The following is a 25,839-nucleotide window of genomic DNA, read 5'->3' on the forward strand; positions in this document are numbered from 1 at the left end:
TTGCTTTTGCGGAGCGGCGAGGCAGCAGCAAGTCGTTGCTAGTGCAGTGAGTGGAGCGGTGAGGCAACAGCGGGCGCAGCAACGAGTCGCTGCTGGTGCAATGAGCCGAGCGACGAGGTAGTAGCGACTCGTTGCTGATGTAGTGAGCAGAGCAGCGAGTCGCTGCTGGTGCAGTGAGCAAAGCGGCGAGGCAGCAGCGAGTTGTTGCTGATGCAATGAGCGGAGCAGCGAGGCAACAGCGGGCGCAGCAGCGAGTCGTTGCTAATGTAGTGGACAGAGCGGCGATGGTCGGTGGCCAGCCTGCCGACGTTGGATGGCACCGACACAGTGGTAGTGAGCCGTGGTGCACAGGGGATCGGCCACAGCTGAAGAAGATGAACAACTCCTCGTTTTCTTTTCTTTTCTTTTTCACCTCAGCTACATGCTTCCCATGTCTTTTCCCTGCTATTTCACTATAGTGGTCACTTCTCTCTGCTCCCTTTTTTTACTTTTTCCTTATGTGTTTTCTTCCTTTGGCCAAACCAAGAGAAGCCCTTCCCTCTCTCCACTTTTGTTTTGACTTTTCTCTCACAAAAACTCTATTCCCTTCTATAAGTGTTTCGAAAGCTCTTTCTCCAAAGTTTCCCCCCTCCATTTCAAAGCCTCGCACTCTCTATTTATAGAGGGAAGACTCAAGTTTGTTTTTGCAAATGAGATATTCACTCGACCACTTAACAAAAAAAATGGCTCCAAAATCACACAACAACTAATTTAAAAAAAAAAATTGAAATGAGGATATATTTTCAACAACAAAGATTTTGAAAACCAAATGTTTTATTTTTATTTATTATTTTATAAAATATTAGGTGTCAACACCATGTAACGATATTACCTAGACCTTTCTAATGTTTTTGAGCCTAAGCAAGATGCCCATCTATCATCTCTACTTAGTGATGTGTCCTCGGATACCACTGTCGTGATAATAAGCACCTCTCATATATTTAAAAAATATATACTTTTCTATTACATGATAATCAATTTAATTCTACACATTTCAAACTTGTCAATTTAGTTTTAAACATTTTGTTAATTTGCCAGTTTAGCCATTTTGATCAATTTAAGAATGGCTGAAATGGAAGCCGTCCCCACTCCTCATGCATATGGACAAACTTAAATTACATTTGGTTGTTTCCTTCTTGCTTTGTGAGTTTCAATGGGGTTTCTTCCGAAAGCAACATCATACCACAGCTCAACATGCTGCGAACAAGATAACCTAAAAAATTTCAGATGAGCCGACGTCATGTCGAGTGCATGGAATGGCCATAATTTAAGATATACACACATGTTCCCGCCGGATGGTCTTTCTCCGTTCGATAGTTGCGAGAAAGAGCAGGAAATCTATCGACTACCGGTCAACCTTGTCGGACTCTGGCCAGCCAACATTCGAGACGGTGAAAAGCTTCTCTACGCATTAGGGTTAAGGTCATGCTTTCAGGCTTCACTTTCTAACGGTCTGGACATATCGGACTGAGATAGCTAGTATAAGCACTTAGAGGGGGGTGAATAGGTGCACAAACAATTTCTCGAGATACGGAAGCGATTCTAGGCAAACGATAGAAAAGAAAATACAATCAAAGTAAAGTAAAGGTTAGGGAAGAGAAAATTGAACACAAGATTTATAATGGTTCGGCTTATTCCAAGCCTACGTCCACTCTTCCGCATTGACAGCCCACCGGCTGGATTTCACTATGAACAAAAGAGAAGTTACAGCACAGCTTTTCCTTGATTCCACAATGTAGATGTTCTACCACACTTCCTCAAGGTTTCTCACGAATATAGACTCTCTTTTGTTTACAAGATTTTGCTCAACAAATGAATTGACTAAGAACAATGAGCTTCAGACTTTGGAATTCTTCTATCGTGCACACACTTGAACAACTGGAACGCCTTCCTTATATACTCCTTCATGCCATCATACCCGTTGACACTTACAAAGGAATTCCTCCAATCTACCCGTTGGACGGAATCAATTAGGAAGATCATTCGAGCTATTAAAGGAATATGTCGATAGCCCATCAATCATGTTCGCCCATACAATCAGGATCTTGGTTTCCACAAGTAGAACCTTCCAAGTATACTTTGCCAATCATCGGATCCTTAATCTTCAAATCAATTATGATCAAATAAAGGATTCCGCCATGTCATATCCAGCCAAGAAATCTTCTCTAGTCGATAAGGCCACATCCTTAATAAAACATCCAGTTCTGGATAGCCTTTCTTCAACGGATTAGAAACTGTCAATGAGGATAGACTTTGAGTCTTGAGTCTGGCTGTCCGAAGGTCTTCAGACTTTAAATAGCAGAGTCTGCAAGCCTTCAGACTAGACTGATGGAAACGTTTTGTCAACTTCAAAACACTTCAAGAGGATTTCTCCAACACGGACAAACGACGGCATTAATTTGTTTTAGTCGCTTAAACAATTACTTAAGCAAGTGAGTGGCAGCAAGACTCTGACGTCGAGGGAAAGTGACTCATATGTCGTGAAATCGTGGACTTTGCTCCTAGCTTTGCCACTTTGTAAATCTAATGATCAACCATAGATTATACATTAAAAGAAATAAAGAAACCGAATGAGCTTTTGAGATCATATTGGTGCAAGAAGAGAAACTGTGAATAGTACCTATTTGTCTCCCATTAATACAACATGGATGTGTCGCCAATATTAAGATACCAAATTGTTCAAAACTATACGTAAGTTATCGTGTGTAGGTGGATGTAATGCTTCGTATAGGCAGCCTTACTTCTAACGTATACTTTTCCGGAAAAGTTTGTAACTCGTGTTATTATTCTAAATATTCGATATAGTTCAAAGATAGTACATTGACTAAATATCAATCAAGAATTGGACTTATTTTGTATAAGATAAACAAGTTGGATAACAGCTCCGTTAGTCTCACAAGAGTGATAGAGACGCATCAACCACCTATTTAAAGCCGGAAATTGGGTCACTTCTTTCACCGGTTACCACTTTCCTAGATTGGCGCAATAACTTGAGGAAAAAAAATACAGATTTAAATTATTTCTGCCATGTTGGCAACTAAATTATCGCCATCATAATTACTCATTTATCACATGAAAAATTAGAGATCGATCCAGATCCATAAACTTAAAGTATCATTAGCATAATTTACATTTGCATTACAAATATTATGAACATTTAACAGGTTCCCATGAATTGCACTTTAATTGGTGTGCTTATAAAAATGCATAATGAGTTTAAGCAGGGAGGTCCTAAACCATATTCAATTCTCAAGACTAAGCCCATAAAGTGAAGAATCTGGCCAAGCCCCAATTTCCTTCATGATGGCTAAAAATCTTGAGGTTGCGTTTAACAGTAAGGATAAAATTCATAATAGGATAAAATTTATCATATCCTGCATTTGATGCTTGCTCAAGGCAGGATAAAGTTAGATTTAAGAGAAATATAGACCTAGGGGTGATCAGGTTCAGGGTGGGTAGATTCTAAACCTAGACCATGTACCCAACCATGTTTGCATTGGATCCTATTTTAGAATCACCATGTTTTTCCATTCCGGTTCCAACGTCAACCCTATTTCTACTAAAACCTATTTTGCAACCACTTGATATTCTATACAATTTTGAATTTTACATTAATACGCGAGAAAGTAACATAATCCTCCTCATTTGTATTGAAATATTAAGCACATATAATCAATAAGTATATGAACTTTTTGACTAAATGAAATTAATGATCCACAAGGCTAATTATCATAAACAAACATCATAAGGCAAAGAAAAAATCCTATGCGATGGACAATGTCACCATGAGCCGGCGAGGAAGAGGAATGACAAAGGAGGAGCATCGTGCAAAAGGAAAAACACACTTCTAAGGTTGGAAATCAAGAGAAAGAAAGATAGGGTTTTGGACTTTTGGGTTTACAAAACCGGTTCCCAAACCAGTCCATTCAATCCGGTTCTCGAGTGGGTATTCACTTTGGACCGGTTCCCGGACTAATTTCAATGGGAAGCAACTCTTGGACCTATAATATAATGTGAATATATCTAACTTTATTATTGTAATCACCAAACAGTTAATAAGATATAGCAAAATCCCATAAATTTCATATCATATTATATTCAGTCTTATCCTAGTAAAAAATTTGGACAATCAAACACAACCTAAAAGGTTTAGTATTAAATTGACACAATTGCGAGATTTAGGATCAAATTGGCAAATTGTCAAAGTTTTAGGACAAAATTGACACAACTGAAAAGTTTAGGACTAAATCGATCTTTCCACAATAAGTTTAGGACTTTTTGAATAATTTAGCCCAAAGTTTGTAGAATCCTTATTTCATTGGATGATAAGGTAGCTTTGCCTTTGTTTGCTTGGTGCATCCACGTTCTTTCATCTCTATAACTAATTTATTTAACATTTCTAATTATTAGGTGTTACATAACTATTTGTACACTCGTATGATCTCCCCTCACACATTAGTGATTTATGATTAAAATTGACAAAGACTACTTGCAAAATATTTTCAAAATAATGAGAAAAAGCAATGAAAGGGTGTTAGATTAATAATTAAGTCCTCATATCCATGAATTTCTAGTTCACAGAATTAAATGAATTTCTGCATCTTACTTAGATGTCAAAGTGACCCATAAATGATTGGTAGCGACTCCAAACTAAATTGAATGACATTTTTAATTAAAGAGGGGGAGATGAAATATCATATCAAGACTGAGTTATCAAGAGTCGTGGAGCCGTTTTGCACCAATAGTTCACGGAACATATCGTGGTTCCTTGGGGTTGTTAAACAGCATTCCACCCACTCAAAGACAACCTCTCTAGTCCGCCACCACCGCCTCCTCCTCCTCCTCCGCTGGATCTCCGCCGCCGCATCCCTCACTCTCGACCCACCAAAATGGACGGCTCCATCGTCCTCTACCCTTCTCCTGGAAGAGGTCACCTCGCCTCCATGGTAGAGCTCGCGAAGCACATCCTTTGCCACCACCCTTCCTTCTCCGTCACCGTCCTCCTCCTCTCCACCCCACCTCCGGACACCCATTTCATTGCCGCCATCTCCGCCTCCCACCCTTCAATCACCTTCCACCATCTGCCTGCCGTCTCCGTCCCCAACTCCGACCACCTCTCCTCTTCCTCTCCCGCCAACTTCATCTACTCCACCTTCGAAATCGTCAGCCTTCTAAACCCGACGCTCCACCAGACTCTAGGCTCTCTCTCCAGGTCCTCCGACATCAAAGCGTTTGTCATCGACTTCTTTTGCAACGCCGCCTTCGGCGTCTCCGCCTCCCTCAACATCCCGACCTACTACTACTACACCTCTGGCGCGAGCGGGTTGGCTTTATTTCTCTACATTCCCACTCTCCACAAGAAGTACCCCGAGGGCTTCAAAGACCTCAACGTGCCCATTCAGGTCCCTGGCTTCCCCCCAGTCTCACCCCGAGACATGCCCATGGTCATCAGCGACCGGAGCCTCAGGGTCTACAGCCATTTTTTGGACACGGCGATTCAGATGGCTAACTCAGCCGGCATCATCGTCAACACATTCGACTCGTTCCAAGCCAGCGCCCTCAAGGCTCTGAGGGACGGCCTCTGCGTGCCGGATGGAGCCACTCCTCCGACGTACTGTGTCGGGCCACTGGTGGCGTCCGGTGGAGGAATCGAAGGCGGTAGCGAGAGGCACGAGTGCTTGGGCTGGCTCGATTCACAGCCGTCCCGAAGTGTGCTGTTCCTGAGCTTCGGGAGCATGGGTGTTTTCTCGACGAGGCAGCTGAAGGAAATGGCATTAGGGTTGGAGAGGAGCGGAGTGCGGTTCTTGTGGGTGGTGCGGGTCCCGCCGCCACACGACGAGGCTCGGCGCACGTCGGTTGAGCTGGAGCCGAGCGCCAAGTCGTTCCTGCCCGAAGGGTTTGTGGATAGGACGAGAGGGAGGGGGATGATAGTGGAGTCGTGGGCCCCACAAGTGGAGGTGCTGAGCCACGGCTCGGTGGGCGGGTTCGTGACTCACTGTGGGTGGAACTCGATTCTAGAGGCGGTGTGCCACGGCGTGCCCATGCTGGCCTGGCCTCTCTACGCGGAGCAGAGGTTGAATAGGGTCTACTTGGTGGAGGAGATGAAGCTGGCTCTGTCCGTCACCGAGTCAGAGGAAGAAGATGGGCTTGTCTCGGCGGATGAGCTGGAGGAGCGAGTGAATGAGCTGATGCGATCGGAGAAAGGGAGAGCAATAAGGGATCGAGTCCTGGCCATGCGAGAAGCCGCGACCGCCGCGCTGAGCAAGGGCGGGTCTTCCCTATCGGCCCTCGCCAAGTTGATCGGGTCGATCAAAGCCGGGTTGAGCGAAGTGGATGTTCACGACCTGGTCACGAGCTCCGTGGGAGTTGTCGGTGATGTGGGCGGCGCCAGCACAGTTATGATCTCCAGTTGAAGTATCGTTTTCTTGTGGTTTTAGGATTTCTGAAAGAAAGAAATAATTCGAGGGCAAAGAAGCTTGTGCATGTGGGATGGTCTCCCGTTCGTGGATATACAGCAATCTCTAGAATTTAAATCGGAAGGATCACTGATGGATTTTCGATCTTTAGTAAAGTCAATCTTTTGTTGTCTTCTGGAATTTCTTTCTCTGGTGTTAGCGAGTGTACCGTGCAATGTTTAAGTGCCATTCACTGGGAGTACACGCAACACATATATATGCGGACAGCAAATCTTCGTTCCGTCGAAGTATCTCAATAATTATTTTCTTGTGGCTTGAGAATAAGAAGCAGTCAAATTTTTGAAACGTGAATACTGGACTACTCTCCGCTTGTATTTGGGAAATTGTCCAAATAGTCCTACACCTATTGTACTTTTATTAATTCAATCATAAACTTTTCAACTTTATCAATTCAATCCTAAATCGTTTCATTTCTTGCCAATCAATCTCTTCGGCTAATTTTTTCCTCCTTCGAGCCTCGACAACGACACTATTATTTTGTCAATCACATGACCTGACGCATTGAAATGCATGCTATATTTAAAATTCATCAATCTTGTCCGATAACATGCTACTTCAAAGCAATCAAAAATCAAAAAATTCAATCAATCATAAAGTTCACTCACGAGACTATGTTAGTATCCAAACCTACCTGACTACTTTATTAATGCAATGAGATAATATAAGATATAGCCTAAGGCATTATAATCTCACTATCTTGCATTAAAATTATTTAATAGAATTAAATACCCACATAGAATCACCTTATACCTACCTTGATTAGGACTACGGCCTAAGACACCAAGGGGCACAATCCACGAAGCAATGTTGGTGATGAAATATTAGAATATTGAGATCTGTGAGATTTGATGGGACTATTGCCAACTATTCTAAAAACTTAAGCTATGTATGATTTATTATCTAAATATTCTAACACTACTCCTCACACTTAATTTGATCTTGTTGTCTAATACTAAACGTGGAGATTTTGATTGTGGAGGTAAATGGGCCCATAGAGATTTCAACTTAGAACCTCCAACTTTAATATCATGTGAGATTTTGGTGAAACCACAGCTAACATTTTTAAAAACTTAAACTGTTAGATAAATGCATAGTTTATTATTTAAATATTCTAACAAAATCAATTATTGTTGGAGGTTATTTGGTGCTTATAATTCGTACCTGGCACAAGCTCTAACATTGATAAAGACTACTTTTTTGTTGATAATTCGAGGAAAGGATTTGGTTTTATTTGCTTCTGTTGAGGTATTATTGTGTGTGAACGTTAACCAAGTGCATGTTTATGGTGCTAATGGAATAATATTTCAATGGAGTGGTTTTAAAAAATCGAAACTTGTCAGTAATTCTGTTGTTGTCTGGACAAGGGATTTCTTCTTTCTTTGTGACTTCCTTGTGGTTTTTGGCATTTCTCCATGACTGTTTCAAAGAAGGGGCAGTACGTCTGAGCTTCAATTGCCCTAGAGGATGCTCTCAATTGAACCTAGAGAGGAAGGAAACAGACCGCGAAATGTGTTGGTGGGCGTTTGGAATGGCCTAAATGTTGTAGCTTCAGAGCTCGGTCGTCCTGTGCATGGCTGCAGTTGTGGCCACGGAGCAGGATTGAAGGATTAGACGTCAAACTCTCCAATCTCTCCTGCTGATCGCGTTGCCCTGCAGCCATGCACTTTCTTTTTTATGCTCAGGGGCATGGTCAATTCCATTGTAATTGCAAGCATCCGCATCAGTCAGTCAATTCATGTTGACTTTATTGTCCTAGCCGACAAAAGACGAGGAGTACTTAATTCGTATTTTTCCTGAGGTTATCGCTTATGATTAGATGCACTAAATATGAATACTTTCTTGACTAATGACGAATTTTTCTTCCATAGTAGAGAAATGGTGCCAACCATTAGGATGAGAACATTAAAATTAAATGTTACATTAATCTACAAAATATATGCATGATTTATTCTTTAATCCTAATTATTGCTATTAAGCATTTGGATAGAAGAGAATTTCAATTCAGTTCCGTTGCATTTCTCACATTTCTAATAGCCCCAATCACATAACCAGCCAACCTCGATTGTTAATGAAGTTAAACCAAAAGGTGTAGAGAGATTTCATGCAGGCAATAATGATGATGATAGAGATTGTGGTTTTACAAAGTTGATGAATGCCAGGTGTGGCCGACGAAGGATTCCTAGAAATGATCTCTTCAATAACTCAAGGTAATCTTCGGTTTCGTAGGGCTCACTCCTGAAGGATCAAAATCTAGATGCGTATGTATTCTTTACCAACTCCTCGGTTGGTTTTTTGTCCCCGTGGAAGGAACGAAGATCTGCCGTCACCGGCTAAATCCAGCTTCCCTATATTCGAGAGCTTTCAATGAATCCTTGGATACTGCAAAAGTTTCAATGATTTGAAGTTTTGTGATTCCAAGGTAATCGATTCTCGACCATTCCGGGACTTCAATCTGACTACTGTTGAGAGTAATGGATGTGGGGCATCCACGGGAGTACAAATATAGCAACGAGACTTCACCATTTCTTTGGCCATGCAAAGGGGTCGGCTCGAGGTGATCCGGAAGATCGGGTCTAAAGTATTGACCAAGTTTAGTCATAACACAAATTGTACAGATAAATATTTGGGTCCGAATTTATTAAGATACACATATAAGTTTTGTTAGAAATATCTGAAATTGGAGAATAGATGTGACAATTCTTTAATAGTTTTCCCCTTTTCTTTTTCTTTTCTTTATTTACCATCGCCAACTATAGGTGAGGGTATTGTGACTCACTTGAAGTACTCACCAGCCACTAGGCAAGGGCTCACGGCTCCTCGCATTCCCTCACTAGATTTGGGCCAGGTGAGGAATGACGAGGACTTAGCCCTCGCAGGTGGTCTACCACCAAAGCAGTAAACTGATGGAGGAAAATAAGAAAAAGGAAAGAAAAAAGGAAAAATATTAGAAAATTATTACAAAAATTATAAATATTGTCCACATCAATACTGATCATGCCACATAGGATGATTGGCTTTCATGTTAACAATTTTCCCTATCAAAACTAGTCAGAATGACTATATTGACATATCGTCAAAATATTTAAAATTGAATCGGTTCAATTGAAGATTTAGAATTAACTTGGCATCCAAACAAAAGTTCTACATCTCTTTTGATAATTTTCCTAACTTTATTGGGCACCTCAAGACAAGATCCCACTCCTCAAGCACATGATCGTCTTCAAACATGTTCGGTTGTTTCCCATCGCCTTCGTAAATTACAATCTAATTTCTCCCGAAAGTAACATCATTCCCCAGTTCACACCGGACCGCGATCCTTTATCTCTTGTTCTGAATAAAAGAACCAATATAAAAATGGAATGGGCCGATGCTGCGTTGAATTCACGGAATGTCCCTAATAGATCCAACGGGAAAATTAGTGACAACCCATGCAGAAAGTAAAAGCTCGCATTAAAATACAGAGACATCTTTGTTTTCTTGTTTTTGGTTATTTTGTGGACGCCCCATTTAGGCATTTCCTACTGTTATAGTGATTGCGATGAGATTGTTGTTTGCTTTACAAATAATAAAGTCGTGAGAAAGAGCTGGTATTCTGTCGCCTATCTGTCAACTTCGTGGGGAAAGTTGAAGTAAGTTGGGAGGAAAGGTAGCTTTAGAAATACTTTCCCGAGCAAAAAAGAAGGCATGGAGTGAATCTTCTAGGACTCGACCAATAAGCAGCCACACTCTTCATATTAGAGTTCCGGTCTTGAAATTCGATTTGCCCATCGTAAATTTCCATTATTATACTAATGTGCAACTCAATTTTCCCAGTGGCATGAAACTTTTCAGAACAAGCAGTCGCGTTATCTAGCTTTTAACACATGACAGATGTTAAGCCTATTTGGAAAATTTCAAGAGTTTTCCATCTGAATTAAAATAATCAAGTGCAATGGTTGGAGAGAATGTTAGGTAAATTCGGTGCAAGATGGATAGTTAGGTCTGACTATTGAGGTTTCGGCTTTACATATTGTCCATTCAGCGGCGATACTACTTGTCCGCCGCCACCGCCACACCTCCTCCCCCGCGCCGGATAGTTAGGTCTGACTATTGAGGTTTCGGCTTTACATATTGTCCATTCAGCTACGGTCTGGGCCACCAAGCCGCCCCCCTCCCCAACCAAATCCAATACAGTGACGCAGCTACATGATCCGAAGAAAACTAATAATTTCATTCAATGCATATCAGCATGAAGCTAGATCTCTATCAGAGGCCACGGCGCGTGAAGGATATATTATGACATAATTGCTTGCGGATTCACTCCGTCACTTTGACAATGAAATCCATCGTTTTATGTGGTATTTGTTAAATAAGTTTAGTCGGTTTGATGTTTGGACTACGCTCGTTCAGAGAAATATCTCTGAATTCATGGCATACCTTATCACTTTGCATATTTCTTGAGCACCTTCATCTTTTGGGTTAGTTTAATTCAATGCATGATCCACTTTCATAATTCTGGATAAGTTTCACCACTTGTACGACATAATCCTGGTGTGTGATAATAAAAAATCACAAGACGACACTTTTAAGTTCGATTTTATTTTATTAAAAAAAAAGACTCTAGTCATTCATAGCTTTAGCGCCTCAAATTTGAGTTTACATACCAATGATGTAACATATTTAATCTAAGATCCTAAGGATTCAATTTAGCTCTTGGGCTAGTTGAGTTTGCCATTATTAGAGAGCTTGAATTAGGCTTGTTGATTTTACAATCCCATAAAAGATGTAATCAAGGCCCAACTAAAACAAGGTTTACAATGAATAACATTCATCTTACTTTGATCTTATGTTTGCTCAACTAAAATAAGATGAGACTAGGTGTGTTTGTTTTGCGAAAAACAATTTCCAGAGAAAACGTTTTCCTCATTTTCCAACGTTTAGTTCATTTAGGAAAATGAGTCGACGGAAAAATGTTTTCCTGGTAAAATGTTTTCCTTCCAAAACTTAAATTCAGGAAAACGATTTCCCCTTTGAAAGAACCGGAAAACGTTTTCCAAAATGTTTTAAGGTCATTGTTTAATGAAAATTTTATTATTAAAAATATTTTCTAATTAAAAATTTTGAATTTGTTATTATTATATCTTTTCTTTTCTTTTTTCTTGTTTTCTCTTTTCTTTCTTTGCCTATGAACGTAAACCCTAACTCCTTCTCCCCTGTCTCCTTCTCCTTTACCCTCCCTTTCATCACCGCCGCCTCCTCCAACCCTAGCCCCTCCTGCACTCCCATTGGCTTTGCTTCCTCCTCTTCCTCTTCGTTGGCGTCTTCTACACCTTCAATCATTTTTCAAATACAATCCAAACACTAGAAAATATTTTCAGTCACGTATCACTAAACAAAGGAAAACTTTTCCTGGAAAATGGTTTCCCATAAAACATTTTCTAAAAACGTGACGTTTTTCGTGAAACAAACACATCCTAACATGATATTTCTACGACTATATAATAGATAAGAAAATAACTGATCCAAAAAATTGATTATTTTTTTGGTCGAATAGAAAAATAATAATCAATTTAGAAAAGAGGAAAATAGCGAAGTACAGAATCCGAAGCTCCAAACCCAACTCACCTACCCACGGGCACACTCTTTCTAGCCCAGTGGACCTGATGGCCATTTTATGTGGTCCACGTCATCACTTGCCCGTTGTCCATCAACAGCGTCTCGTTCTCAACCCTAAAGCAGCAGACCTCGATCCTATGACAACAGATCCTCGGGTGGATAGATCGGCTCACATGAGATGATTATAGCCCTCGGAGTAATTGGTGGACATACGACCCAAAACTACAATAATACATACATGTATATATATATATATATATATATATATATATGTGTATATATGTGTATATATGTATATCTGTATATATACACATATATATGTATATATAATATATATATAGCGACAGTTTTGATTTAATAGTGTTACTATAAAGTGCTGTAATTATTTATTATTTTTATATATTTTGAAACTGTAGTACATTAGAGTCGAATGAGACGATTTCCGTTGAGGCTAAGTTTTTCTCCACAAGGGTACAGTTTTGGCCTGCAAAACGACCACCCGAAAGTGGAGATACAACTACAATTCAAGAAAAGATTCAGACATTGCTCGTCCCTCCTGTGGACATTTATTAATTTAGAAGAGACAGATCAAGCACGTGCGACTGTGTTCGTTGTACGTCAGTTTCGCCCCCATTAAATACTGCAAAAGACCAAAACGTCGAAGACGACCCACAAAGTCCGGCGCGTTTCACTCGCGCTTCCACGAATCGACGAGTCCGGCCAGCGCCGACCGAGACGACCCCCCGGGGCTTAGCGCGGCCTTTGCTTCTTCCTTCATGACCAGCACTCGTTCTCTCACCATCTTGCCCTCTTCACTCTCCATCAACTCTCTGACTCGCTTCTCCACCTCCTCCGAACTCACCCACCCGTCCTCTGACTCGTCCACCGGCAGCGATTTTCGTCTCCTGCACCAGCTGCACCCTGTTGTGCCCCTGCTCCGCGTAAAGCGGCCACGCCAGCATCGGCACGCCAGCGCACACCGCCTCCAGCACCGAGTTCCACCCGCAGTGAGTCACGAACCCGCTCACCGACGGGTGGCTCAGCACCGCCACCTGCGGGGCCCATTTCTTGACCACGAGCCCCCTCTCTTTGGTACGTTCCAGAAAGCCCTCCGGAAGCAGCGACCCCAAGTCCAGGTCGGGCATCTCTGAAGTGGCGGCCTTTTGGTTCTTGCCCTTTGTCGGGCTCCGGACCACCCACAAGAACCGCTGACCGCTCCTCTCCAGCCCCGTCGCTATTTCCTTCAGCTGTTCCACCGAGAACACGCCCAAGCTCCCGAAACACAGGAACACGACGCTCCCTCTCGACTGCGAGTCCAGCCACGTCAGAGACTCTGGTGATCTGCCGTCGTCGCCTCCCATGCTAGAGATCAGCGGCCCGATGCAGTAAAGCGGCGGAGTGGGCCCGCCGGGCACACACTCGCCGTCCCTGATGGCTCCTATGGTTCTTGGCTCGAGCTTCTCGAAGGTGTTGACTAAGATTCCGGCCGAGGTCTGCATCTTCAGGGACGAATCCAAGAATTCCTTGTAGCAATCGTCATAGCGATCCTGCAACGGCTTCGCAACATCGGAGGGCCGTATCGGCGGTGTACCGGGGACATCTATGGGGGCGTCAAAGTCTTTAACGCTTATGGCGAACTTGTCGTGAAGAGTTGGTAGGTGAAGGAAGAAATTGAGGAAACAGGCGCCCGAAGTGAAGAAATAGTAGCAGGGGATGTTGAACTCGCGCGCGACGGTGACGGCGGCGGCGCAGAAGAAGTCGATGACGAGGCCGTGAACGACGTGGTCTGTGGAGATAGAGGTGAGTGTGCGGTGGACGTTGGGGTTGTTGAGGCGGAGGAGCTCGAAGCCGAGGGTCTCGTGGTGGGGGAGGTGGTGGAGAAGTCCGGGGGAGGGTGGTGGCAGGGGAGAAGTGGAAGGCGATGGAAGGGACGGCGGCGGAGACGGAGGCGATGTAGGCGGTGGTGGGGCCGGCTTCATAAGCTTGGTTGGTGATGAGGATGTGGATGGAGAGGGAAGGGCGGTGGGTGAGGAGGAGCTTGCCGAGCTCCACCATGGAGATTAGGTGGCCGATGGCCGGCGATGGATACAGCACGATCGCTTCCTTCATTGCTTGGGCTTGTTGATGTTCTTTTCGCACGACGTTGAAGCTCTCTGAGGCCGACTGTGTGGGGAGTGGTCTGCTCTATACTCCTGACATCGAAGGGGAGTCATACAGTATGGTCCATCGAGGGGGGATCATACAGTATGGTCCATCGAGGGGGGATCACATAGTATTATCCATCGAGGGGGAATCATACAGTATGGTCCCTCGTAATTCTAAATTTCCAATACTGTCAGATGCATGACGAAATGGCTGACGCAATTTATTTTTGTGAGGTCAAAGTATGGTATGGGCCCAATATTGTTCGGATCTAGAACGTGGAAAATGGCTGCCCGAAGGAAATATGACTGTTGAAAGCCAGTTAGATATATGTATCAGGTTCAATGAATATTTTGGTCTATAGATCATGTGGACTAGGCTCATTCCAAACACTGGCGACGTGGTCCTATAGTAAGACCCATATATATTTAATTGTTAAAATGATATAGAGAAATGATAGAGACAGTATATAACAGTCTATTATAAACCATAAAAAAAATTAATGAGAAATAATTATAAATTATTAGGAGATGCATCTCTTTAAGAATTTATAGTTCAAAATATGCCATTATTCTAACAATAACCCAAAAACTATTATGCTAATAAAACTCAATAATATATGATCCTCATGATTTATAGACTATATATGGAATAGCTTCTCGTTAGTTTAGGCTAGCATTTCATTTGAATCCTTCGTAAATTTGGTCATTTTGTCATCATATTTTGAGTGCTATGTTAATGATATTAAGATCTTTTACCTTTTCTTATTTTAAATGATTTGATAAAATTGTAATGATTGTTTAAACTAGTGAGACTCCTCACGATTTTAGAAAGGACATTTTAAAAGCATTGATTGTATTGTGTCAACCAATCTCCATTCTTTAGATGGATGGTGGGGGATTCTTGATTGATTGAGGGTGACAAAGAATAGCTAAGCTCATACAACTTCTTTTTGAGAAAAATAAAGAAAAGAATCGATTTTTTGCTTTTACCAAAAAAAGAAAAAGAGAATCGATGTTTTTGCAATTCCAACACGACAATGCGGTAGATCTCTAATCGTGACCATAATTGTAAAAGCTTGCCCAAGGGACACAGCTTCACCGACCGGGTGTAGGTGGCTGTTTGGGGCTCGACGAGAGGCTTAACAAATACTGAAGCACTTGGCTCGACAAGATTAACCCGATACAGTTAAATCAAGTTTTGTGCGGATAAATTCTTCAAAACGAGCAAATTTCCCATGTTCTAGTCTATGCAAGCTCTAATACCAAATGTAGGCCGTCAGAACGACAACCCAAGACCGACATAGCTAGAAGCTCGAAGATTTTTGTACCTGTTTTTAGATCCATGATTATTGAAGCAAAATGACAGCAACCCGAGTCTTTGATGTTGAAGATCTCTCCCCTATGACCCTTGATACCCTGGCTCGATGAGATGGCCTCTCACAGTTTTTCCTTATGTGAGAGAATGGATGTATGCTTTTGAATTGCAACAATAAGAGATAGAGAAGGAACCTTAGCCTATTTATAGAATTTTGGACGGCCCCTCTCATCACCGGTCGGGCCCACTTCGACCCACACAAACCAGGCACATATTGGATTGTTAAGAAACTTTATACCTCACTTTGTTAGATCAACTCCGTAAAACGGATAATTATAATCTTGGCCCATATCGGGAAAATTCTTAGAGGGCTATCCTCATCTCCTGCACCAGCAGCACCCTGTTGTGCCGCTGCCGAGTAGAGTGGCTGTTGTTAAAATGTGCTTCGAATTGGGTTGAACAATGAAGTCGGATCGTTAGAGTACTCAAGTCGGACTTTGAGGCGTGATATCACTTTTTTTAAGGATTTATTTGCCCCACAACGTTGCTAATGGTCACCGGCAAAAATCCTCCAGGATACAACAAAGTCTCAAATGAGAATACTAGATAGCAATTCTAGTACTTCTCCAGGATCTCTCATAAGAAACAATTAGAAACAATGGCTGTAGTTTCTCTCAAAAGAAAATAAAAAAAAAATGAAAGAAGATATGTGTTTGATCTCAAAACAAACGTATTTATCTTTTCCTTTCGAATAGAGGCAACTCTTCAAAAGATTGCAAAAGAACAAAGACAACCTTTCGTGAAAAAGACGTCTCAAAGGTTACGTTGAAAAGATATAAAAATTCGGAATTAAATAAATAATAAATAATAAATAATTGTAACTTTTCAGCTGAACAATCGCACTGTTTTTAAAGATTTTGTAGTTAATATTTTATATAAATAAATCCGAATTTTCTCAATAAATAAAATAATGATCGTTGGTTAATGCCAAATCTCGTCCACGTGCGCAGTCACATCTTTTCGATGTGGGACAAGGCACCTCTCAATTTGTTTTATAAACAAATTACCAACAGTGGCTACGCCAGCATTGGCACACCCGCGCACACTGCTTCAAGCACCGAGTTCGAATCCGCCCACCGAGGGTTGGCTCAGCACCTGGACCTGCGGGGCCCATTTCTTGACCACGACCCCCCTCCCTTTGGTATGTTCCAAAAAGCCCTCCGGAAGCAGGAAGGCCGAGTCTGGGTCGGGCATTGTCGACGTGGCGGCCTTTTGGTTCTTGTCCTCGGTCGGGCGACGGACCACCCACAAGAACCGTTGACCGCTCCTCTCCAGCCCCGTGGCTATTTCCGTCAACTGTTCCACCGGGAACACGCCCAAGCCCCCGAAACACAGGAACACGACGCTCCCTCTTGGCTGCGAGTCCAGCCACGTGAGAGATCTAGCGATCTGCCATTGTCATCTCCCTTGCTAGAGATCAGCGGCCCGATGCAGTAAAGCCGTGCAGTGGGCCCGCCGGGCACACACTCGCCGTTCAAGATGGCTCGTAAAGCTCTGGTTTTGTGCTTTTCGAAGGTGTTGACTATGATCCCGGCAGAAGTCTGCATCTCCAGGGATGAATCCAAGAAGCCCTTGTAGGCCTTGTCATAGCAATCCTGCATTGGCTTCGCAACATCAGAGGGCGGTATAGGCGGTGAGCCCGGGACATCTGTGGGGGCGTCAAAGTCTTTTAAAGTTCTTGGCAAACTTGTCGTGAAGAGTTGGGATGTAAAGGAAGAAGTTTAGGTAGCCGGCGCCCGAAGTGAAGAATCAGTTGCAGGGGATGTTGAGGTTGCGTGTGGTGGCGACAGCAGCAACGCAGAAGAAGTCGATGATGAGGCCATGAACGACATGGTTTTCGGAGATAGAGGTGAGGACGCGGCGGACATTGGGGTTGTTGAGGCGGAGGAGCTCGATGGCGAGGATCTCATAGTTGGGGGAGGTGGTGGAGAAGTCCGGGGGTAGGGTGGTGGCAGGGAAGTAGTGGAAGGCAATGGAGGGGACAGTGTCGGAGACAGAGGCAATGTCGGCGGTGGTGGAGCCAGCGTCGTAGGCTTGGTTGGCGCTGAGGATGTGGATGGAGAGGGAAGGGCAGGGGGTGAGGAGGAGCTTGCCGAGCTCCACCAAGGCGAGAGGTGGCTGATGGCCGGTGAAGGATACAGCACGATTGCTTCCTTCATTGTTTGGGTTTTGTTGGTGTTGCTGGAACGACGATGGAGCTCCCTGAGACCGAGGGTTTTGGTGAGATTGGTTTGTTTCTTTTTAGTCTGGTTCACAATTAGTCTTCTCGAGATCGAAGTACATTTGATGCGTGAGGGAACGGCTGACACAATCAATTGAAAATTTACTTATGTGAGGTTAAAGTATCGGCCCGATAGAGCTTGAAACATGGAGAAATTTTGATATGAGTGCAATGTATATAATAAAATTGGATCTGGAATATTGTATATACACAACTATTTTCAATAAAGCTTTGAATCAAATAGCATCTCTTTGGAAACATTTATATCGATTAACGCACATGTCGGGTAAAAACAGAAAATGACTAGGAATTGTTTATATGAAATGCGATAAAGAAAAATCAGTTATAATATTATGAAGTACAAATATATTATTACGTTATTGATGATTATAATGCAATTGAAGATGTAATTTGTAATGCATTTCTTATATATATTATTTAATTTCTAAGGACGCTTAGGAATTACTTTTCGGCCAGTTCAATAATCAATCATAGTGAATCATAAGCTAAACATCGTCATTAAAGATTTTGCTAAATTTCATAATCATTCAAGTAAGAGATAAGTGCATTGGAAAACTTAAAATTTATAACTAGTCTTAAAACTTTCAAAAAAATACAATCAAATCCTAAAACAAGTGATAATTGCTGTGATTGGTGTAATCGAGGCATCCATTAACATTTAGACAAATTAGTTTGAGTTTCACATCTGCTTTTTCCGAGCAGAATAATCAGTGGGGAAGCACTTCTTTGAATTTTCAGCTACGTCATTTTCTATCTCTACTTTTACTCGGTCAAAAGTAGGACCAGAGTCGGTAGAAGGCGATGGCGAGAAATGAGTCATTTTTTGCCTCACATATTTCGCGGAGATGTCTAGAATCCACGGTTGTTGAAGAAGGATGGAGTGTCGGAGTCAAACTGAGAAGTAGAAAATCTGAAGGGTGGGCCCCCGTACACGTGAATCGACCAGAAGTCGAATGTGAACTGCTTGGCACTTGTCAAGTGTGCAATATTTTCCTGAGAAAATATTACGTGCATTTGTGTGCACTGCCAGCGTAACCAAAAAGAAAGGACGCAAGCTTCCGACACGTATTCAAGTGGGGCCGAAACTATCATTACAACACTCTATAGTCAAAAGCCATGACTCACCAATAATCTCCCTCCCTCCCTCTCGAACAGTATAGGCCAAAAATCGAATCTCGATGCAGGTCTCTCTGGTCGGGAATTGGCCGAATCGTGCGCTCGGAAGCTCATCGTGGAGGTTTGCCACACCAAGAACTTGATGCCCAAAGACGGCCAAGGCACCGCGAGTGCCTATGCCATCGTCGACTTCGACAGCCAGAAGCGGTGGATGAAGACCAAGTTCCGGGACATAAACTCGCAGTGGGACGAGCGGGTCGAGTTCCCCGTCCACGATGCAGAGTCCATGCCCTCAGAGATTCAGGAGATCAATCTCTGCAATGATAAGAAGAACGGCAAGTGCAACAGCCTCCCGGGTAAGGTGAAGATTGCTGGGAGGGGAAGGCCGTGGTTTGTCGATCAGACGAGGGCTTGGTAAGAGAGAGAGAAACGTGCAGGGGAGGAAAGTGACATTTAGGCCCACTTAGAGACGTGTTGGAAGTTCATGTACCTTCTTATTTGTTGCGCAATAGTTTCTCATATTTTCATCATAAGGCAAGAGAGTGGGAGAAAGCGACTCCATGTCCTTGCTTCCGACTATGAAAAGTCAATTTGTCTTTTGGGATAGTTTTTGGCTCACCGCAACTGATTTAGATCGTTACCAAACTATATATTATAATATGACTAATCTGTGAATCAATATTGTGAGTGAGTCATCGTACTCGTACACCTAGCATAATTCTTTTTTTTTTCAATATAGATTGCCGTACGTATTCGTCTTTTTATAGTTGCACGTGTCCACTGTCATAAAACTTGCCCAGGAAAATGTGAATATAACCCTGTGCAGCTTGTGCAAATTAGCTAGGTTGTAGAATAAATGAAAGTGGTTGTCCAATTCAATTTTGATTACCAATGGTTTAAGTAGGTACTAGGACATTAAAAGTGTCATTCATATGACACTCACTTTAATTCTAAGCATATTGTATATATATCAATTCAGTTCTAACATTTTAAGTTGTTTTAATGTAGTCATAAATTTTGATAATTTGCCAATTTAATTATTCCCGCCAATTTTGGTGGAAAAATGCTGACACGAACAACTTTATGCATTATGTAAAACTTTTTTTTTTGAACTTTTTTTTTCTTTTATTCTTTTCTCTTTTTTTTTCTTTTTAATCCAACTATTGGCTAGTGAGGTCATGAAGAAAAGATGGCATTGGAACCTTGCCCAAACCTGGCGAGAGCGTCATGGCCCTCATCAACCCTCACGTTTGGCTAGCTAGGGAGTTGGAAAAAAAGGAAAATAAAAAAGAAAAGATGAAAAAAAATAATAAAGGATAAAAAAAATTCTACGTTAGCGTCTAATTAAAATTTGTTTTGAAATGAAAATTGACAAATCGTTAAAATGTTTAAGATTAAATTAATGAGATTGAAAGATTTAGTATTTAATTGACAAATCGCAAAAAGATTTACAACTGAATTGACGCAAATGTAATAGATTTATGACTTTTTTCTTTTTTTGGGCATTTCTCCTCTTTGGGTGTACTAAAACAACCGAGAAAGTTAGGTATGGTGTAATTGAGTGTACAATCAAGAAACATTAGGGGACGTATATAATGTGACCAGATTACTTCAAACCTAACTACTTGTCATAATTAAAATTGTTAGGTATTTGATGTAATTGAGTGTACTCAACCATTCGGCAAATTTTCTTCTTTGGGCTTTCATTCGGTTACGTAAACAAAATTGAATCGAACCCGATGTGCCGTGCAAATCTCTTTCATAGGGGAAGGAGAGTAAGAGTTGTCTTCAAAATAAAGACCCTGGCAGCCCTGCCAACAAGTGAACTGCACAGTGTATACATCACACGTAGGAGTCTCCCCTTCTTTGCTTAGATGACATCGTAAGAGGTGCAACCTCAGATTAAAAAAGGCCATTGTCTGACGTTAAAAGCTACCACTTCCAAGCCACTAATGCAACCCAGGTCCAGGTTAGTATTTCTTGTTAAATTGGGCCTGAGGGTCGAACAAATGGACTGGTGCGTGTGCATTGTGCGAGCGTGTGAGGGTCATTTTGTTTTGAGAAAAATAGGCTGGCTAAACCTGTGATAAGTGAACTTACATACCTAACCATATAAACTCTCAACGACTTGTCTGGGCCACCACGCCGCCGCCGCCGCCCCCCCCCCCCTCCTAAACCTGTGATAAGTGAACCTACATACCTAACCATATAAACTCTCAACGACTTGTCCCCCCCATGGTTAGGTCTGAATATTGAGGTTTCGGCTTTACATATTGTCCATTCAGCGGCGGTCTGGGCCCCACGCCCCCGCCCCCCCTCACCAAATCCAGTATAGCGCCGCAGCTACATGATCCGAAGAAAACTACTAATTTCCGTTCAATGCGTATCAGCATGAAGCTAGATCTCTATCAGATGCCATGGCGCGTGAAGGATATATTATGAAATAATTGCGGGTTCACTCCGTCACTTTGATAATGAAATCCATCGTTTTATGTGGTCTTTGTTAAATAATTTAGTCGGTTTGATGTTTGGACTACGCTTGTTCAAAGAGATATCTCTAAATTCATGGCATATCTTATCACTTTGCATATTTCTTGAGCACCTTCGTCTTTTGGGTTAGTTTAATTCAATGCATGATCCACTTTCGTAATTCTGGATAAGTTTCCCCACTTGTGCGACATGATCTTGGTGTGTGATAATGAGAAATCGCAAGACGACACTTTTAAGTCCGATTTTATTTTATTAAAAAAAAAAAAAAAAAAACTCTAGCGATTCATAGCTTTAGCACCTCAAATTTGAGTTTACATACCAATGATGTAACATATTTAATCTAAGATCCTAAGGATTCAATTTAGCTCTTGGGCTAGTTGAGTTCGCCACTGTTAGAGAGCTTGAATTAGGCTTGTCCATTTTACAATCCCATAAAAGATGTAATCAAGGCCCAACTAAAATAAGGTTTACAATTGATAACGTTTATTTTACTTTGATCTTATGTTTGCTCGACTAAAATAAGATGAGACTAACATTTCTACAGCTATATAATAGATAAGAAAAAAACTGATCCAAAAAAATTGATTATTTTTTTGGTCGAACAGAAAAATAATAATCAATTCAGAAGAGAGGAAAATAGCGAAGTACAGAATCATAAACTCCAAACCCAACTCACGGACATACGGGCATGCTCTTTCCAGCCCAGTGGACCTGATGGCCATTTTCCGTGGTCCTTGTCACCACTTGCCTGTTGTCCATCAACAACGTGTCATTCTCAACCCTAAAGCAGACCTCGATCCTATGACGAAAGATCCTCGGGTGGATTTAATAGTGTTATCAATTATGTTGTAATTGTGCTATAAAGTGCTGTAATTATTTATCATTTTTATATATTTTGAAACTGTAGTACATTAGAGTCGAATGAGACGATTTCCGTTTAGGCTAAGTTTTTCTCCACAAGGGTACAGTTTTGGCCTGCAAAACGACCACCCGAAAGTGGAGATACAAGTACAATTCAAGAAAATATTCAAACATTCCTCGTCCGTCCTGTGGACATTTATTAATTTAGAAGAGACAGATCAAGCACGTGCGACTGTGTTCGTTGTACGTCAGTTTACCGACCAAAAAAAAAAAAAATACTGCAAAAGACGAAAAGGACGATAATAGAAAAGATTCAGCGACGGACGAACGACGCAAACGACGAAGACGACCCACAAAGTCCGGCGCGTTTCACTCGCGCTTCCACGAATCGACGAGTCCGGCCAGCGCCGACCGAGACGACCCGCCGGGGCTTAGCGCGGCCTTTGCTTCTTCCTTCATGACCAGCACTCGCTCTCTCACCATCTTGCCCTCTTCACTCTCCATCAACTCTCTGACTCGCTTCTCCACCTCCTCCGAACTCACCCACCCGTCCTCTGACTCGTCCACCGGCAGCGCGATTTTCGTCTCCTGCACCAGCTGCACCCTGTTGTGCCCCTGCTCCGCGTAAAGCGGCCACGCCAGCATCGGCACGCCAGCGCACACCGCCTCCAGCACCGAGTTCCACCCGCAGTGAGTCACGAACCCGCCCACCGACGGGTGGCTCAGCACCGCCACCTGCGGGGCCCATTTCTTGACCACGAGTCCCCTGTCTTTGGTACGTTCCAGAAAGCCCTCCGTAAGCAGCGACTCCAAGTCCAGGTCGGGCACCTCTGACGTGGCGGCCTTTTGGTCCTTGTCCTTTGTCGGACTCCGGACCACCCACAAGAACCGCTGACCGCTCCTCTCCAGCCCCGTCGCTATTTCCTTCAGCTGTTCCACCGAGAACACGCCCATGCTCCCGAAACACAGGAACACGACGCTCCCTCTCGGCTGCGAGTCCAGCCACGTCAGAGACTCTGGTGATCTGCCGTCGTCGCCTCCTGCTAGAGATCAGCGGCCCGATGCAGTAAAGCGGCGGAGTGGGCCCGCCGGGCACACACTCGCCGTCCCTGATGGCTCCTATGGCTCTTCGCTCGAGCTTCTCGAAGGTGTTGACTATGATTCCAGCCGAGGTCTGCATCTTCAGGGACGAATCCAAGAAGCCCTTGTAGGCATCGTCATAGCGATCCTGCAACGGCTTCACAACATCGGAGGGCTGTATCGGCGGTGTGCCAGGGACATCTATGGGGGCGTCAAAGTCTTTAACGCTTATGGCGAAGTTGTCGTGAAGAGTTGGGAGGTAAAGGAAGAATGTAAGGAAACAGGCGCCCGAAGTGAAGAAATAGTAGCAGGGGATGTTGAGCTCACGCGCGACGGTATCGGCGGTGGCGCAGAAGAAGTCAATGACGAGGCCGTGAACGACGTGGTCTGTGGAGATAGAGGTGACGGTGCGGTGGACGTTGGGGTTGTTGAGGCGGAGGAGCTCGAAGGCGAGGGTCTCGTGGTTGGGGGAGGTGGTGGAGAAGTCCGGGGGGAGGGTGGTGGCAGGGAAGAAGTGGAAGGCGATGGAAGGGACGACGGCGGAGACGGAGGCGATGTAGGCGGTGGTGGGGCCGGCGGCATAAGCTTGGTTGGTGATGAGGATGTGGATGGAGAGGGAAGGGCGGTGGGTGAGGAGGAGCTTGCCGAACTCCACCATGGAGATTAGGTGGCCGAAGAACGCCGCTGGATACAGCACGATCGCTTCCTTCATTGCTTGGGCTTGTTGATGTTCTTTTCACACGACGTTGAAGCTCTCTGAGGCCGACGATTGTGGGGAGATTGGTCTGTTCTATACTCCTGACATCGAGGGGGAATCACGCAGTATGGTCCCTCTTAATTCTAAATTTCCAATACTGTCAAATGCATAACGAAATGGCTGACGCAATTTATTTTTGTGAGGTCAAAGTATGGTATGGGCCCAATATTGTTCGGATCTAGAATGTGGAAAATGGCGGCCCAAGAAAATATGACTGTTGAAAGCCAGTTTGATATATGTATCAGGTTAACCATTGGGGTTTACCCGAATGACCACCCTTCCAATATAGAAGGGGGAGGTGGGGGATTCGAATCCCCATATTCTCAGGAGGTTGAGATGGGGATGAATTAATTTCAGGAGTGGGTTTCGACTCTCACGCCCTGCAAGACCGACAAAAAAAAATATGTATCAGGTTTAATGAATATTTTGGTCTATAGATCATGTGGACTAGGCTCATTCCAAACGCTGGCGACGTGGTCCTATAGTATGACCCATATATATTTAATTGTTAAAATGATTTAGAGAAATGATAGCGATAGTATTTAATAGTCTATTCTAAACCATAAAAAAAGAATTAAGCAACACAGCCAATCTGGCTAGGTGAATGTAGCATTCGAGCATTGTTAGAGGAAGGATCAGGAGCAATCCCTAATCCTTGACAATGAGGAATGAAGGCATGATTAGCGTATTCGCCATTTTGAATGCCTCCTTCTTGATTAGCTAAAATTACAATATGAGCATTGCATCTTATTTGAAAACACCCTCAAGAAAACACCATGTAATTGACTTATTTGAAAACTCAATTCTACGTTATCAAATCTTTCAATAAATGAAGTTATATATAAAGTACATGTGCATATGGCAACTCTCTATTTTTACATGTCATTAGGTGTAAATTATCAATAATGTTCGGAATATATGATGATTTATAATTTTTCTGTGTTAAGGTATAGTCTAGAGATGCCAAACGTCCAAATTCGGAACTGTCTATTCTTTCAATTATGTGCATGGGCATTACGTTAACATTGCACCTCCTCGAGCCAAGGCCCGAGAAATTTCCAATGGTGATTATAAGACATACGAAAATTCGTGGAGTCGATTTAGGTGAGAGAGAAAACACAAAGGATTATCGGAACATTGCGTGCTTCTTTTCCTTTTCCTTTTTCTTTGTTCCCTTTCTTTTTGGTGCAACTAATTTTGCTTCAATCTGAGTATTCCCTCACATTTCATTGTGCTCAAGTTAGGTAGAAATAGAAAACGACAGGAAGCTGTTAAGAGAAAACGCATTAAAAAAATTAATTATAGTATTTTAAGTAAATGTGAGCATGATCCGGATTGGATAGGTCCAGCACCAAATCTAGGAACCGACCTGCACAGTATTGGTCCCTAATTTTTGGGATCGAGGACCAACCCTTTTGAGCTTGGCACTGAATACCAGACTGACCCTATGAGTCTAGTACTAACTAATTATTTTTTTATTTCACTTTTTGTATTCCTTAAAAGGACAAGTGTACTATTGCAAATTATATATGCATCAATAATGCGACATTGAGTAACCAAATTATGGACACAATCACATATCAAATATAAATATAAGAAAAGATAACAACATAATTTTTTTTTTTTTGGTAAAGGTAATAATAGAATAGAAAGAGGAAAAGCCA

The 25,839-nt window shown here is 42.7% G+C and overlaps 3 protein-coding genes across 3 annotated transcripts; 1 reads left to right on the plus strand and 2 right to left on the minus strand.

The window, feature by feature from the left end:
- Positions 1-4,744: 4,744 nt before the first annotated feature.
- LOC104448026 (anthocyanidin 5,3-O-glucosyltransferase) lies at positions 4,745-6,806 on the plus strand. Its single transcript, XM_010061800.3, has one exon. It carries the CDS (start codon positions 4,929-4,931, stop codon positions 6,450-6,452), a length of 1,524 nt encoding a protein of 507 aa, XP_010060102.2. The 5' UTR covers positions 4,745-4,928; the 3' UTR covers positions 6,453-6,806.
- Positions 6,807-12,484: 5,678 nt separating this feature from the next.
- On the minus strand, positions 12,485-24,265 carry LOC104448036 (UDP-glycosyltransferase 88B1). The gene is given in 3 exon segments (XM_010061811.3): positions 12,485-12,779; positions 22,689-23,380; positions 23,382-24,265. Coding segments are annotated over 2 exon segments (1,422 nt in total). The 5' UTR covers positions 24,131-24,265; the 3' UTR covers positions 12,485-12,779; positions 22,689-22,707.
- LOC104448046 (UDP-glycosyltransferase 88B1) lies at positions 12,531-14,593 on the minus strand. The gene is given in 3 exon segments (XM_010061822.3): positions 12,531-13,003; positions 13,005-14,000; positions 14,002-14,593. Coding segments are annotated over 3 exon segments (1,419 nt in total). The 5' UTR covers positions 14,220-14,593; the 3' UTR covers positions 12,531-12,798.
- Positions 24,266-25,839: the final 1,574 nt, after the last annotated feature.

The sequence above is a fragment of the Eucalyptus grandis genome, chromosome 1 (genome assembly GCF_016545825.1).
Source record: "Eucalyptus grandis isolate ANBG69807.140 chromosome 1, ASM1654582v1, whole genome shotgun sequence".
Lineage (NCBI taxonomy): Eukaryota > Viridiplantae > Streptophyta > Magnoliopsida > Myrtales > Myrtaceae > Eucalyptus > Eucalyptus grandis.